General features: G+C 39.9%; 1 protein-coding gene across 1 annotated transcript; it reads left to right on the forward strand.

Moving 5' to 3' along the window:
- Positions 1–3435: 3435 nt before the first annotated feature.
- Positions 3436–13005, forward strand: LOC133560522 (transmembrane protein 184C-like). Its single transcript, XM_061913114.1, has 11 exons — positions 3436–3832; positions 3892–4022; positions 4091–4127; positions 4842–5047; positions 5125–5199; positions 8696–8789; positions 8875–8987; positions 9078–9177; positions 9528–9605; positions 11324–11417; positions 11489–13005. The coding sequence occupies exons 1-11, from the start codon at positions 3716–3718 to the stop codon at positions 11743–11745; spliced, it is 1302 nt and encodes a 433-aa protein (XP_061769098.1). The 5' UTR covers positions 3436–3715; the 3' UTR covers positions 11746–13005.
- The last annotated feature ends 2978 nt before the right edge of the window (positions 13006–15983 follow it).

The following is a 15983-nucleotide window of genomic DNA, read 5'->3' on the forward strand; positions in this document are numbered from 1 at the left end:
CGCGGGCCTGATCCAGCCTTCGGGCTGTACGTTTGACACCCCTGCTTTAGACTCCACAGAGTGAGTCAAATGTTGGGTTATTACAAAAATCCCACGCAAAATAGGGAACAACTATCTTTTGGCGCTCTCAAGTACCGAGTGGTGGCATCCTGGTCCCGGGTGCAGGGTACAGGTGTTCCCACAGTGACGGCGGTGGAAATCATGAGCATCTGACTGGTGGCCCTGGCCCTGCCTGAGGCCGTGGGCTTTGACTTGGTCACTTTTGACTACAAGAACGTTACCATGACAACCTGCATGCTTGAGCCCAGCACACCCTTCCTGACCGTGAGTGTGTGTCGAGGCGGCAATGGGAAGTTACCTGAGCTCAGACAGTTACTGTTTCAGTTCTACCGCGATGCTAAAGACTGGTGGTACTTTGGCTTCTACGTCTGAGTCGCGCTGGCTTGCTCCGCACTCTTCTGTGTATTCCATGCTACCACACCAGAAAGGAACGCTGTGAATGGAGCTGAGCGAGCATCTTAAGCAGTTCAGAACACAAATCACTGGACTGAGCTGTGTTGGGACGATGACTATGACAAACTTTCCTGGCTGCAGCGTTGAGAAGTGGCCAAAGTGGTGGTCTTCCTGGTGCTGATCTTCGCTCTGTGCTGGTTCCCTTTACATCTCAGTCGCCTGCTGAATAAGATGGCCTACAGTTCCCATGATGCACACCGCTGTGACCTCTTGAAGTACATGCACCAGAACAAAACACCATAGTTCCAACACATTCTGCTACCTGCTTTTTTATGACATGTTTTGTTGTCTGCAGCTTCCTGTTGGTGCTGGATTATTTCAGCATCAACATGGCCACCATCAACTCCTGCATCAATCCCATCATCCTTTACTTTGTCTCCAGGAAGTAAACTGCTTCAAGGTAAACAGAATGAGCACATTTTTTTGTTTGCGTGTGTCAGTGTGACATCACAAAGAGGCTATAGGGTCAGAAGTCATGAGAAAGGTCAAGATTAAAGTGGAAGGGAGGAAGCGGAACATCTAAAGATTGAAAGGATGCCACCTTTTGATAAGAAACTGGTGGGATGTAACTTAGTGGGCGCATGTCCAAAAGCAGACACACAAGGAAAAGGCCTGATGATGTCACAGTGATGTCATCATCAGTGTTACTCAAATCCATCCATCCATCCTCGCGAGGCCAACACAGATAGACGGACAACATTCACACTCACATTCACACACTAGGGCCAATTTAGTATTGCCAAATCAGAAGCAGTAAATAAAATAGACTTAACTTCATCATGGTTGACAGGTTGCTATGGAGACATCATAGACAATGATGTCGATGTCATCTCTTACGTGTGTATGAGTGCAAATAAACAATACATAATTCAAAATTTTGCCCTGTGAATTCTCTAATGCAGTCCTCTTTGTGTTGCTATTGCTATTCCGTCTCTGATCTCCTATACCAGGGGTAGGGAACCTATGGCTCTAGAGCCAGATGTGGCTCTTTTGATGACTGCATCTGGCTCTCAGATAAATCTTAGCTGACTTTGCTTGATAAGTAATGAATAATTCCGCTGGTAATCAAAGTGTTAAAAGTAACGTTCAAATTATAAAACATTCTCATCCATTTTAATCCAACCATCCGTTTTGTATCGCACCTGTTCAAGATGTCGCATTAATGGTAAGAAGTATTATATTTATTATTGGTTAACTTTAGAATAACAATTTTATTAAAAAGAATAAGGGATTTATTATACTCTAAAAATGTTGGTCTTACTTAAAAATGCACGCATTTAGTTGTATTCAGTGTTAAAAAATATTATATGGCTCTCACAGAAATACATTTTGAAATATTTGGCTTTAATGGCTCTCTCAGCCAAAAAGGTTCTCGACCCCTGTCCTATACAAACACGACTGCTGAGCCATCTGGACCTCCTGTGGAGGAGGAGAGGAATAGCATCATGTTATTGTTATACAAAGTCTCTTAGCACCCTTTAGCGGCTGTGATATGTACCAAATGACATAAGAAACGAGGGGTTTTGTTTTTGACAGATGTCATTCATACAATTCATTTTCAGTTATTACATATGGATACGTCTATACCAGGGGTCCCCAACGCGGTGCCCGCGGGCCCCAGATAGCCCGTAAGGACCAGCTGAGTAGCCCGCTGGGCTGTTCTAAAAGTAGCTCAAATAGCAGCACTTACCAGTGAACTGCCTCTATTTTTTAAATTTTATTTATTTACTAGCAAGCTGGTCTCGCTTTGCTCGACATATCTAATTCTAAGAGAGACAAAACTCAAATAGAATTTGAAAATCCAAGAAAATATCTTAAAGACTTGGTCTTCACTTGATTAAATACATTCATTCATATTTTTACTTTGCTTCATATAACTTTCAGAAAGACAATTTTAGAGAAAAAATGCAACCATAAAAATGATTTTAGGATTTTTGAACACAAATACCTTTTTGCCTTTTAAATTCCTTCCTCTTTTTTCCTGACAATTTAAAATTTAAAGCCAACCAGGCTGCACCAAACTTTTGGTGCCTTGTTGACACTGAAAAGTACAGTGGTGTATGTGCAGCATCTATGAAGGTTGCAAGCCTGTTTGGTTCTACTTTTCTTTGTAAATCAGCATTTTCTGACATGAACTTCATCAAGAACAAACACAGAACACGCCTCAGTGATGCACATCTGCAAGACTCACTCAGCGTTGCAGTGTCAAGTTAAGTACAACACACTAGTTAACAGCATGCAATGCCAGGCTTCCCACTGACTGACAAAAAAACAGATAACAGATTTGGTGTCCAGTTCAAAGTGTGACATGATTTATTTAAAAAATTGAGAGTTTACTTTTGTATTTTACATGAGTTATTATTTGTACAAACATGGTGCAAAGTAATTCATGATTTGTTAAAAATTGTTAGTGGCTAGCTAGTTAAAATGGGATATTGTAATTTCACAAGACTGTCTTAGAAGTGATCATTTGAAAATGTGCAATTTGAAAAATGTGCACTTAGAGAAAATATTTAAAAAAGTGTTGCATATTGATATTTTTCTGTTTCTATATATATTTATTGTGAGAAATCATTAAGATGATCAGTGTTTCCACAAAAATAAATATCATAATTAATAATATAGAGTTAAAGGTAGGTTGAGCAAATTGGCTATTTCTGGCAATTTATTTAAGTGTGTATCAAACTGGTAGCCCTTCGTATTAATCAGTACCCAAGAAGTAGCTCTTGGTTTCAAAAAGGTTGGTGACCCCTGGTCTATACAATTCAATGACGGTCATATTACACAGATGAATAAACAATCGATAAAAATCAAAAGTGTAGACTGAAAATTTGAAAGCAAACGGGTGTTGTTTGTAGGTGGTCACGTGACGACCGACGCGTGACGCAGCACAAACATGCGCGCGCATTGCTAGGCGGTAGTGAGTGAGGGTTTTACGTCGATCAGGTCGCAGCGGGTGATCAGTGATCGGGATCCCATGGCCGGAAGGAGGATCCGAGGGTTTTGTGCGGAGGAGAGAGGCGTTGCCTGGTAACAGACCCCGCGGCCACGAGGACAACAGACCGTGCGCATCTTCATCATCAGCGGTTCGAACCTCTTTATTATTATTGTAATGTCATGTTTGCTGACTACTATCTTAGACGCCATCTTGCCAGGCCCAGTTGAACTTGTCACGTGATCGACTGAGGCCGCTCGCGAGTCGATGCCGTGCTCGTGCGGCGAGTGGAGGCGATGGATCCGCCCGCTCGTCCTGGTCCTGTATGCGGTCCTGCTGGCGGCCGTGGTGCCGCTGTGCGTTTGGGAGCTGCAGAAAGACAAGGTGAGGACGAGACGTCTCATTGGTTCCGGCTTCTCACGTTGTTCTTGCCGTCTCCTCAGGTGGGGACTCACAGCAAAGCTTGGTTCATCGCCGGCGTCTTCGTCTTCCTCACCATCCCCGTCTCTCTGTGGGACATCCTGCAGCACTTGGTGCACTTCACCCAGCCCGAGCTGCAGAGGCCCATCATCAGGTGACCGCAATTGATGCTGGCGACGTCACCATGGCAACATGCTGATAATGACCCTACTCCTCCCTCAGGATACTGTGGATGGTGCCGATATACAGTCTGGACAGTGTGAGTGTTATCCTTCTATACCAGTGGTTCTCAACCTTTTTTCAGTGATGTGAATATTTTTTTAATTCAAGTATCCCCTAATCAGAGCAAAGCATTTTTGGTTGAAAAAAAAGAGATAAAGAGGTAAAATACAGCACTATGTCATCAATTTCTGATTTATTAAATTTTATAACAGTGCAAAATATTGCTCATTTGTAGTGGTCTATCTTTAACTATTTGAAAAAAATATATAAAAATAACTGGTGATTCAATTCTAAATAAAGATTTCTACACATAGAAGTAATCATCAACTTAAAGTGCTCTCTTTGGGGATTGTAATAGAGATCCATCTGGATTCATGAACTTAATTCTAAACATTTCTTTAGAAAAAAAGAAATATTTAACATCAATATTTATGGAACATGTCCACAAAAAATCTAGCTGTCAACACTGAATATTGCATTGTTGTATTTCTTTTCATAGTTTATGAACTTACATGCATATTTTGTTGAAGTATTATTCAATAAATATATTTATAAAGAATTTTTGAATTGTTGCTATTTTTTTAGAATATTTTTAAAAAATCTCACATACCCCTTGGCATACCTTCAAGTACCCCCAGGGGTGCACGTACCCCCATTTGAGAACCACTGTTCTATACAACTTTAATAAAGATTAAAAACATCTGCTGATGACTTGACCACAAACCCCCCTCCCCCCTCCTTCCCTCCCCAGTGGCTGGCTCTGAGGTATCCCGGCCTGGCCATCTACGTGGACACCTGCAGGGAGTGCTACGAGGCCTATGTCATATACAACTTCCTGGTCTTTCTGCTCAACTTCCTTAGCAACCAGTACCCCAGCTTGGTGCTAATGCTGGAGGTCCAGCAGCAGCAGCCCCACCTGCCGCCACTCTGCTGCTGCCCGCCATGGCCGATGGGGGAGTAAGCGAGGGGGGCGGGGGCGCTCAGTTGACACCGGTGGAAAATAAAAACCAACAACTGTCTTCCTGTCCTGACAGAGTGCTGCTGTTCAGGTGCAAGCTGGGGGTCCTGCAGTACACCGTGGTCAGGCCCGTAACCACGGTGATAGCACTGTAAGTCTAACCATAGTGATGCATCGCTACTGACACATAGATGCTGGTGCTGATTCCTACTCCGAGGTGGGTAGTAACGTGCTACTTTTACTCTGCTACATTTACTTACCGTATTTCCTTGAATAGCCGCCGGGGCGCTAATAAATTTAAAACCTCTTCTCACTCCTGGGCTTATTCAAAGCATGCGGTATAAGTACGCATGCGCTATTAATTTTAAAACCTCCTCTCACCCCTGCGTTTACCAATGGCATGCAGTCATAAATTGGGCGTGATGTAATGACACCATCATGAAAAGCACATTTAGAAAATTCTTCTGCGGCCTTGTAGCAATCGAGCCGCGGCTCGGTGGTTGAGGACCACTGCTTTACAACATGTCATCGCGCCTGCTTTTACACCATTCTATCTGCGTGCCAAACAGACGCATGCATTTTTGCTGCTTTTCAAATGAGATTGCAAAGCATACTTGGTCGACAGCCATACCGTTTACACTGATGGTTGTGATATAAACAACTTTAACACTCTTACTAATATGTGCCACACACTGTGAACCCACACCAAACACGAATAACAAACACATTTCTGGAGAACATCAGCTCTTTAACACATTATAAAGGCAACATAATAATAACCCAGAATGCCATGCATCCATGACTCTTGCTGATTATATTATACACCCGGCGCCCCACACCCCGCCCACCTCAACCAACGCACGAAGGGGCGTGGGGGGTTGGTGCTAGCGGGGTGTATAATAGAGCCGGTAAGAGTCATGGATGAATTGCATTCTGGGTAATTATTATGTTGCGTTTATAATGTGTTACAGAGCCGACGTTCTCCAGAAATGTGTTTGTCATTCTTGTTTGGTGTGGGTTCACACTGTGTGGCGCATATTAGTAAGAGTGTTATAGTTGTTTTGTATCACAACCTTCATTGTGATCTGTATGGCTGTGGAACAAGACCCCTGGTTTACACATAGTAAAAGCAAAAAAATCCCCCTCCGTCATTTTGAAAATGACGACAGAGGAAGCATCGCCCATGACATCACAAATCTGACCCGGCAGTAAAAGTAAGCATGCGCTAATAAAAATGGGTAGCGAGTTTGACCCGGCAGTAATTCAAGGCAGGCGCATATTACATGCCCGGCGGCAATTCAAGGAAATACGGTAAGTACTTTTTGGGGTAAATTGTACTTGTCAGAGAAATTTTTGATGCAACCTATTTTTTTACTTTTACTTGAGTATTTTGTATCAATATACATTGAGTATATACATTTACAATCTATTGATTACTGCTTGCAGAAATAAAATAGTCTTTTTAGAGAGACATCTTCCAGCAGGCACTGTCACATGACTCCGTTTCACCAATCCAATGTAAGCAGAAGTGACGTCGGACATAATTTCACCGATCAAACGGACCCCGGTAGTCACATGACCACACATCCTTGACCTTTTTTGTAACACAATTAGTTAATGAAGCGTACTTTTGTAGTTAGTTTCCTATATTTCTGCTTAATACCTTTAATACGGTAATCCTAGTGAGCAGTGGAGAATAGGGGGTGATTTTAGGTCCAGAAGATATTTTGCTTTATTCATTAATAACGTGTTTCTTGCCACTTTATGAGTTTTCCAACTCATTTCATCATCTAGTATGAGAACTAGAATGTGATTTATTTTATGCTGTCAAGGTCTACTCTGTAAATTTGTATTTGTTTGACTTTCTCTTCTACTGTTACTGAATAACATTAGTTTTACTGAGATAGTCTGGTTTTGTCAAACCATTTCTTTCATTTCTTAATGTATTCTGATGTTATTTACATTAGATTCTGTGTGTTCCTGCTGAGCAAAATGCAGTCTTGTAGTCTGCAAATAATACTAACTTTGAATCATTTGTCACTTTACAAATGCTGTTTATATAAAGAATGAGAGAATTATATATTTAGCGCTGTTTATACATGTTTACCCTGTCGGTTAAATATCTTCTTACCCAGTTTAAGACCAAACCTCTGATGCCATACAGTTTTAATTTGTTAAATAAGATAATTATGATTAATTGTGTCAAATGTTTATAAGTCCATAAACACTGCCGCTGAACACGGTTTACCATGTTTTGCATTGGTAATTTCCTCCATTATTTTCATCAATGCTATCGACTAAAGAGGAGCCCTGTTAAAGTGTCATAAGTGTCTCTCTGTCTCACACACACACACACACACACACACACACACACACACACACACACACACACACACACACACACACACACACACACAAACGGTTGTAGTGCAAATAATATTTAAAAAAATCAACTAGATAAATTAGAAGTTACTCGCCAGTTTATCAGTACATAAGTACTTTTTCACAAAGTTCTTACTTATACTAGACTATTGATTGATTGATTGAAACTTTTATTAGTAGATTGCACAGTCCAGTACGTATTCTGTGCAATTGACCACTAAATGGTAACATCTGAATACGTTTTTCAACTTGTTTAAGTCGGGGTCCACGTTAATCAATTCATGGTAATTATTCAGATGACAGCTTTTCACTTGAATCATATAACTCTAAAAGCACAGGTGTCAAACTCAAGGCCCAGAGGCCAGATCTGGCCCGCCACGTCATTTTATGTGGCCTGCGAAAGCCTGGAAATTAAGTGCGTTCTTCATCTTTCGTACTAAATGTATTCATGGTTTCCAATTTTTGACAGACAAAATGTCATGCATGAAAGTGCATATGTTTTAAACTTTGAATATTATCGGCTCATGCACCAAATGTTATATTTTCATTTGATGTGCCAATCTTGAGGCATTTCAAGGTTCGATTCGATTCCGATTCTTGGGGTGACTATTTGATTCAGAATGGATTCTCCATTGTAACTGATTCTCTCAATATATTTTTTGGTTACCGGTTACAAAACCTCCTTTTTGTTGCTAACATATGCCGAGTAAGTGAGTAAGCATGAAGATGGCCTAAAAAGGTCTTTTTAAAAATAGATTATTAAAAAAAAGGTTTTTTTTTTAAAAAATGGATTACTTTAAATGATTAATATAGAGAGGAAATGAATAAGAATCGCAATACGGATATGAATGCTTTTTTTAAGCACCCCAAATTAATATACCATATTATAAGTTGTTTGTAAAGATAAATACTTAAATATCTGCTTGTCACCTTGATTTATGATATCCACCAATTTGTATTTACAAAACTCAAAAGTTCAAATGCATAAGCAATTGTATAATAATATACTGAGGCGATTATACATTTATGTTTATACATTCACTCTCACAAGCGGCCCTCTAACGGCAACCATAACTGCGATGTGGCCCTCGATGAAAACAACTTTGACACCCCTGCTCTAAAGCAACTGTACTCTTACTTCAGTAAAATTTCTAGCTACTCTCCCCACCTCTGTTCTTACTTCACGATACTAACTCCAACCTGGCGTTGCCATGGTAACATGGCTGTCAAAGTCATTCATAAGATGATCGTGTGATTCACTGCAGGGTCTGTCAGCTGTGCGGCGTTTACGACGAAGCTAACTTCAGTTTTCGCAACGCCTGGTCCTACCTGGTCATCATCAACAACATGTCACAGCTGGTCAGCACACACACACACACACACACACACACACACACACACACACACACACACACAACCTAACAAATAGACTGTGTGTGTACAGTCGGCTATGTACTGCCTGGTGCTTCTCTACCGGGCTCTCAGAGACGAGCTGGCTCCCATCAGGCCTGTGGGCAAGTTCCTGTGCGTCAAGCTAGTGGTGTTCGTCTCCTTCTGGTACGAAGGACAGCAACTACAGAGAAAATGTGTCTTTACTTTAATTCTTTGAAGTCAAGCCATGACTGTGGTCGGGTGCTGTGTCTCCAGGCAGGCGATGCTGATTGCCTTGCTGGTGAAAGTGGGCGTCATCTCGGAAAAACACACCTGGGACTGGGCCAGTGTGGAGGCGGTGGCCACGGGTTTGCAGGTGAGGACAAACTATTTGTTTTATTATCTCAATGCTGCTGGGACGGCGTGGCGCAGTGGGAGAGTGGCCGTGCGCAATCCGAGGGTCCCTGGTTTAATCCCCACCTAGTATCAACCTCGTCACGTCCGTTGTGTCCTTGAGCAAGACACTTTACCCTTGCTCCTGATGGGTGCTGGTTAGCGCCTTGCATGGCAGCTCCCTCCATCAGTGTGTGAATGTGTGTGTGAATGCGCTTTGAGTACCTTGAAGGTAGAAAAGCGCTATACAAGTACAACCCATTTATCATTTTATTTATGTATTTTTTATTTTATTTTGCTGCTTTCAATGTTTGTGTTTTTATGCCCATTCAGGACTTCATCATCTGCATAGAAATGTTCCTGGCAGCCATTGCTCACCACTACACCTTCACCTATAAGCCCTACGTGCAGGTACACACACGCATTGTTATCTTCTTGGGACCTCCGAATAATGCCTACCTTTTTAGGATCGCCCTTTGTAGATATATAAAGATTTGTATTTACAACAATAATAATATATACATACTATACATACATAAAAAAGCTTGGTGTGAAAATTTAGTTGGAATTTCACAAGAAAAAGTTTACAATATCACAAGAAAAACTATTTTTGGCAGTATTATAATGAAAGTCATAATTTTAATCAACGCAAGTCAAAATGTTACAAGAAAAACTGAACATTTGTGCAATATTATGATCAAAGTTGGAATTTTACTCAACAGTCACAATCTTACAAGAAAAGCTTAACATTTTTGCAATTTTATGAAAAGAGTCGTAATTTTACTTGACGAGTCACAATTTTATCAGAAAACTCAAACATTTGGGCAATATAATAATAATCTGAATTTCATTTGGCAAAATTATGACAAAAGTCATTGTCTTACTCAAAATATGTCACTATTTTATAAGAACAACAAAAAAATTGGCAATTTTGTGAAAAGTCAGAATTTTATGAAAAAATATCACCATTTTGCATTAAAAAGTAATAACTTTACATGAAAGTCATAATTTTACGAGAAAATATTGCAATATTACAAAAACAAAAAGAATACGACAAATTGAAAAAAGAAAAAAGTTGACTCATTGTGAGAAAAAGACTGATTTTAGTTAATTTATTTTTAATTGTTTGTTTGTAAGTGTTTTTTAATCTTCATTATTACAGTAGGTCTCTATATACATATTTATTTTATGTGTTTAATTTTGGCCACATGTTATTTCATTTGTTGACCAGAGGGGGAGCATTTTTAAAACTGACCCACAGTCAATTTGAAAAATTCCTCCTTTACACCACCAGGGGTGGAAACAGGGGCGTCGCCAGACATATTTCACTGGGGCACTTGCCCCAATGTTGATCTGCAGTGCCCCACTAAAAATGTCACCAATAAAAAAAAAACGCTTCAGAGTTTTAAGTCTACATAACATAGACAACAGCATATACTACTTAGTATGGTAATTGATTGCTACTGTATTCACTCCACGAAACAGTGAGCACATGGCTACTTAATATGGTAATTTGTGTGGATCAAGACTTCGGTTGAGAGAGAGAGAGAGAGAGAGAGAGGGGGGGGGGGGGGGATTCGAATCACTGCGTGAGGTAGGTGACGTTAGCCAACAACAATTTGTTAATTACAATATTTTGATTTTGATTTGACTCAAACTGTAACTCCTAGATGGATTTAAGAAAGTTATTCGCCCGCAGCAGAGATGAAGCGAGGAATGAGAGATGTAAGTGAAGTCCTAGCTAGCTAGGCAACATCATTGTCTTTAGTTGATGCTAAGTTAGCTAACGTTATTCCTTGTATCAAGACAAACATATTAATTTGCTGTACGAGCTGTCGGGGGAATTTCCAATGAACATGAAATATAATGTTGGTTATTGTCTGCTGGTTCTGCATCAATGATGATTTGGAGTAAGCATGTGTGAGTTGAGTGCTTCTCAAATGGTTTATCTTCAGGAAGAAAAACATTTTTCCATATCATCAAGTCGTGAGCCAATTTTTAAGTCATTCAAGTGTATTTCACAGAAAAATAGCACACACACACACACACACACACACACACACACACACACACACACACACACACACACACACACAAAGTGTAGTTTTAAAAAGAAGATCTTGTTTTAGGAGGCGGAGGAAGGAACTTGCTTCGACAGCTTTCTGGCCATGTGGGACTTCTCGGACATCAGAGCTGACGTCACGGAGCAGGTCCGCCATGTTGGTGAGTGTTAAGATCCCCACCGATGGAAAAAAACCAACTCATTCATCCGACATCTTACCTGTCTGCACCAGGTCGCACCTTCCTGGGTCGTCCCAACAAGATGTACTTCGGTGCAGTGGCCCGCCCTGAGCACAACGAGCACACTGGCCTCCTGACGGGCGGCTCCCAAGACCCCGTCGCCGTGACAGCCGCGTCCATGCCCGCCTCGCCGTCCTCTACTGGGCGTTACCAAGGCCTCGGGCACACCCCCACTCCGCACTCCATCTCAGCTCCTGCCGGATTCACTTCAGCATCTTGGGAGGACGACAGTGAAAACTCTCCATCGTAGGGTTGTGGGCGGCCAATGGCGGGACATGTGTGCTGCACACAGGGGGCGGGGCGTTTTTTGTGTATCGACTGTAAATATTAATAACTCCACTCCTGATGAAAATCTTTCAAAGAATTGCGTGAATGTGGTTTTAGAGCTTCAAAATGCAAAAAGAAAAACTGCCTTTTAAGGGCAAAATTGGCAGGAAAATGTGGATTTAATGTAATTCTGTGTCAATTCTTCACACTCTTATGACCACCTGATGGCAAATATAAATCCAATTGAGAACATTTAGGGATTATCTTAACATCGGGATGGGATGGCCCGGATGGTAGAGCAGCAGTGTCAGCAACTTGAGGGTTCCAGGTTCAATTCCATCTTCCGCCATCCTGGCCACGGCCATTGTGCCTTGGCCAAGATTCTTCACTTACCTTGCTCCCAGTGGCGCCTACACTGGTGTATGATGTGCAGGACTCCCTGGGGAAAAATAGATTATTTATCTCAATGGGACCTTTCCTGGGGTTAAAAAAACATTCTCAGTAACCTTCTGGAAATACCTCAGGCTAAACTCGTTCAGGTTTTGTTAAGCGAATCATTACTGACTCTTCTTTTACCACTTTTATAATTCTGTTGTGCAAACGTCTTCACTTTTTTATGAGCTTCTGATCAATGATTAACTATTTCAATTCATCCTTTTTAATTATTTGCCTGCTCAACATTTGTGTCCCCATTTCTTTTTTTTGGCATTTTGAAGCTTTCTTGGAATCTTTTTACGATCCCACAGTGCAAAATGCACAATCTTGTTGTCAGGCTTGTCAACGACATTTTGGTTATATTTTGTTTTTTCCTCTGTGTGTTTTATTTCCTGTCAGTGCTCTTATTTTTGTCCAGTTTCCTGCTTGTCTGCCTGAGTGCCGTTCCCTCTCAGCTGCGGCTGATTGGCACCAGGGCACACCTGGTGTCAATCAGTCGGCTACTATTTATACCTGCCTCGCCCTCCAGTCAGGGCTGGAGTATTCTGTCAGGAGGTGGGGGTGACGAACCACATGATGCAGAGATGGCAGGCTTGACACAGGAAGACATGATTTTTAATGTCCAAAAAAATGCAGAAAAAACACAAACCAGGAACCAGCAAACAGGAAACAAGAAAACTGGAGACAGCAACCAGCAAAAAGTCCACAGCATAGGTAACAGCTTTCAATACTCCAGCCCTGACTTGAGAGCAAGGCAAGTATAAATAGCAGCTGGCTGATTGACACCAGGTGTGCCCAGGTGCCAATCAGCCACAGCTGAAGGGAAACAGCACTCAGGGAGACGAGCAGGAAACTGAACCTAAATAAGAGCGCTGACAGGAAATAAAACACACAGAGGAAAAACCAAAACATAACTAAAGTGTCAGTGACAAGCCTGACACTTGTAATATTTGTAACTGGTTCTAAAACTTTCATCAGGACTTACACAGGTTAAAAAAGAAAAAAAAAATAGAATATCATGCAAAGGTTCGTTAATACTAGCAATTAGATTTGCAAGCTGAAACTAATAGATGACATATTCTCATAACACGTAACTGAATATATTCAAATATGTATTTTGATCTAATTTTGATTATGGCTTACCTTATGAAAACCCCAAATTTAAAATGTTGTGTTTTCAAAAACTAAACCATGAGCAGCAAAATTAAAACATTGACATATTTCACTTTGCAATGTGTTTATATCACATATTAGTTTTATATTTGAAGTTAAATTGCTAAAAAAAGGAACTTTGACACAATATTCTATTTTTTTTGTTTCACCTTTATGTAAAGACAGTACAACTACTGTTTGAACATTTTTATTAGGCCTGTGTAAGTTCCTTTAACACGGCAAGTTTTTGTAACACGCATGCTCCCGACTTCCTCCATTCCGTAGTGTGAGGAAATGTGATGGCATTCTGTTACTGTTGAGCCACAGGCTCCAAAACAGCGATCAGAATTGCACAAATAAAGAACATTATGATAATCTCAGATCCAAAGCCATTACATGTCCTTCCGACAAAAAAAGACAATTTTTATCTTTGATCGCCTTGAGACGACATCGTTGGAGCGTGCTTTAAAGCTTGCAGGCAGGAGGAGTTTTACGTCTGTGTTTAAATTACGATGTAGTGCATGAAATGTAAATTGTTACACTAACCGCTAAAGTAAGATGGAATAAAAGATCAGCAGAAGAAGAAAACACAGTAGACAGGAAGTCTTGACTCAATTATTTATCAGAGACTTTCTTCAAAACATGTCAATACAGCTTTTTTCATACCAATCACCGGCATCACAATAATAGCATAACGTGTCAAATCCGGTCTAACTACCATAAAAAATAAAAAATCGTGCTTTGTCAAATATTTTTTATAATGTATTCGCTGACATGTCTACCTAAATAAATATTTTCTGGCAGATTAAAACAAAGTGTACGTTCTTTTATATCATGTCCTGATTAATAGTCTGCCATTGCAGAATCTTCAGCAGGCTTCATATTACCTTTTTATTAATATAGAGAGAAGGTTAAAACATTGGCATTCAGAGATATGAATACCGTCAATCAGTACAACATATAATGTACAGAATATCAGAAGCATTTATTCAGGTAGAAATATCACAGATTACATTAACAACCATCTTTGACAATCAAACCATGTTTGTAACAATTCGCATTGTGTGTTTTTAATGTGTGAAACTAGTATCTACTCATGGAAATGTAGCTCCTCTCATCTGAATGCAAGTGCTCCTGCAGAAGGACTACAAACGTATTCCCACAAAATTGAGCAAGACACTAATGCACTGCAGGTAATTTTTTTCATTATCATTAAAAGCGTATTCATGTCTGTTTTGTGCTAAGCTGTTTAAAAAAAGCATAACAGGTTTAAAAAAAAAAAAAACATTTAATTCAAGCAAACTAATTATCCAGTAATGGCATTAAAACTTGAAAATTAACTGTCTAGGGTACACTTATTAAATACGAAAATGTATATTTATATGTGATTAATCACTGTTAATTTTGAGTTAACTTCGATACGGCAAATTTTCTTTTCACCATGCAAATCTTCCATCTGCATCGAATCGTAATGTTTTTAAAAGAATTGTTAGTGAATCGTATCGTAACCTATGTATCAAGAATCAAATCACCATTTAAGGTAGAGATGCACACCCCTTATATCTGTGTACTTAAAGAGTAAACTGCCCTTTTGGTGGAATTTTTCCGAACGTTCACGATCATGAAAGACATGACGACAAAATGTTTACAAAGTACGAAGGTGAAGACTCATGATAAAAATGTTGAATTTATTGCAAATTAAAAAATCGTATTCATCTCATTATGTGAATTATGATTTACTTTACCATTTATTTATTTTAAGAATTCTATTATTTATGGAATAATGTGTACAAATTGAGAATAGGAAGTGAATACATTTGTAAGTAATTGCTATTAATTAGAAAAGCTGTAGGATTACTTGAGCTTTGCTTCTTCCAGCTATGCCTTTTTGAACATGTTGAAAAAAAGAAACTTGAAATTGTGATGTACCATGTTGCAACTATATGCATGTTCGAAATGAAATTAAACCATAAACAATTTAAGCAAACAGTGTAGTTTAGAGTAGTGGTCGTCCTTCGTGATGAGTCTTCACACTTCAGGCATGGATGAGTTCTCCGATTTGGAAGTGGCTTGCAATGTGTGGCTTTGATCCATCTTGTAAATCTGTAAGGGCATAATGAGAGAATTAAGGGATACATGCTACTTCACATTGGACTAACAGTAATCAAGCAGAGGGTTTGCTTGGAAATGTTAAAAAGCAAGATAAAGATTCGAACCCTGAAGTGATTTGATCAATTGTTGTTGAAAAATTAAATATGGAAATCACCACCAGGAGTGCAATGATCCCCAGGGTGACCAGTCCTGTAGTCTCAACGCATCTGAGACAGCGAAAAGGCTTATCACACCCTGTGTTTGAATCAAACGTATAAACTGCCAAAGCATCAGCCGGGTGATTTGATTTCAATGTGGCTATCAACAATTTTCATTGGATTTTTTAAAGTCAAAAGGCTTCCCAAAAAAACAACCCTCACTCTGAAAATAGAAGACAGTGCTTATGTTTACGTACAGTTATTGAGAAGTCATCACTATTGAGTCATTATTGAAGAAGAAATGCCCTCAATCTCCATACAAGCAATCCTGGCGGATAGCAATTTACAATCCCGCATAAATAACATTGATAACCCATGGGTGAAA

The sequence above is a fragment of the Nerophis ophidion genome, linkage group LG10, assembly GCF_033978795.1.
Source record: "Nerophis ophidion isolate RoL-2023_Sa linkage group LG10, RoL_Noph_v1.0, whole genome shotgun sequence".
In the NCBI taxonomy this organism is placed as follows: domain Eukaryota; kingdom Metazoa; phylum Chordata; class Actinopteri; order Syngnathiformes; family Syngnathidae; genus Nerophis; species Nerophis ophidion.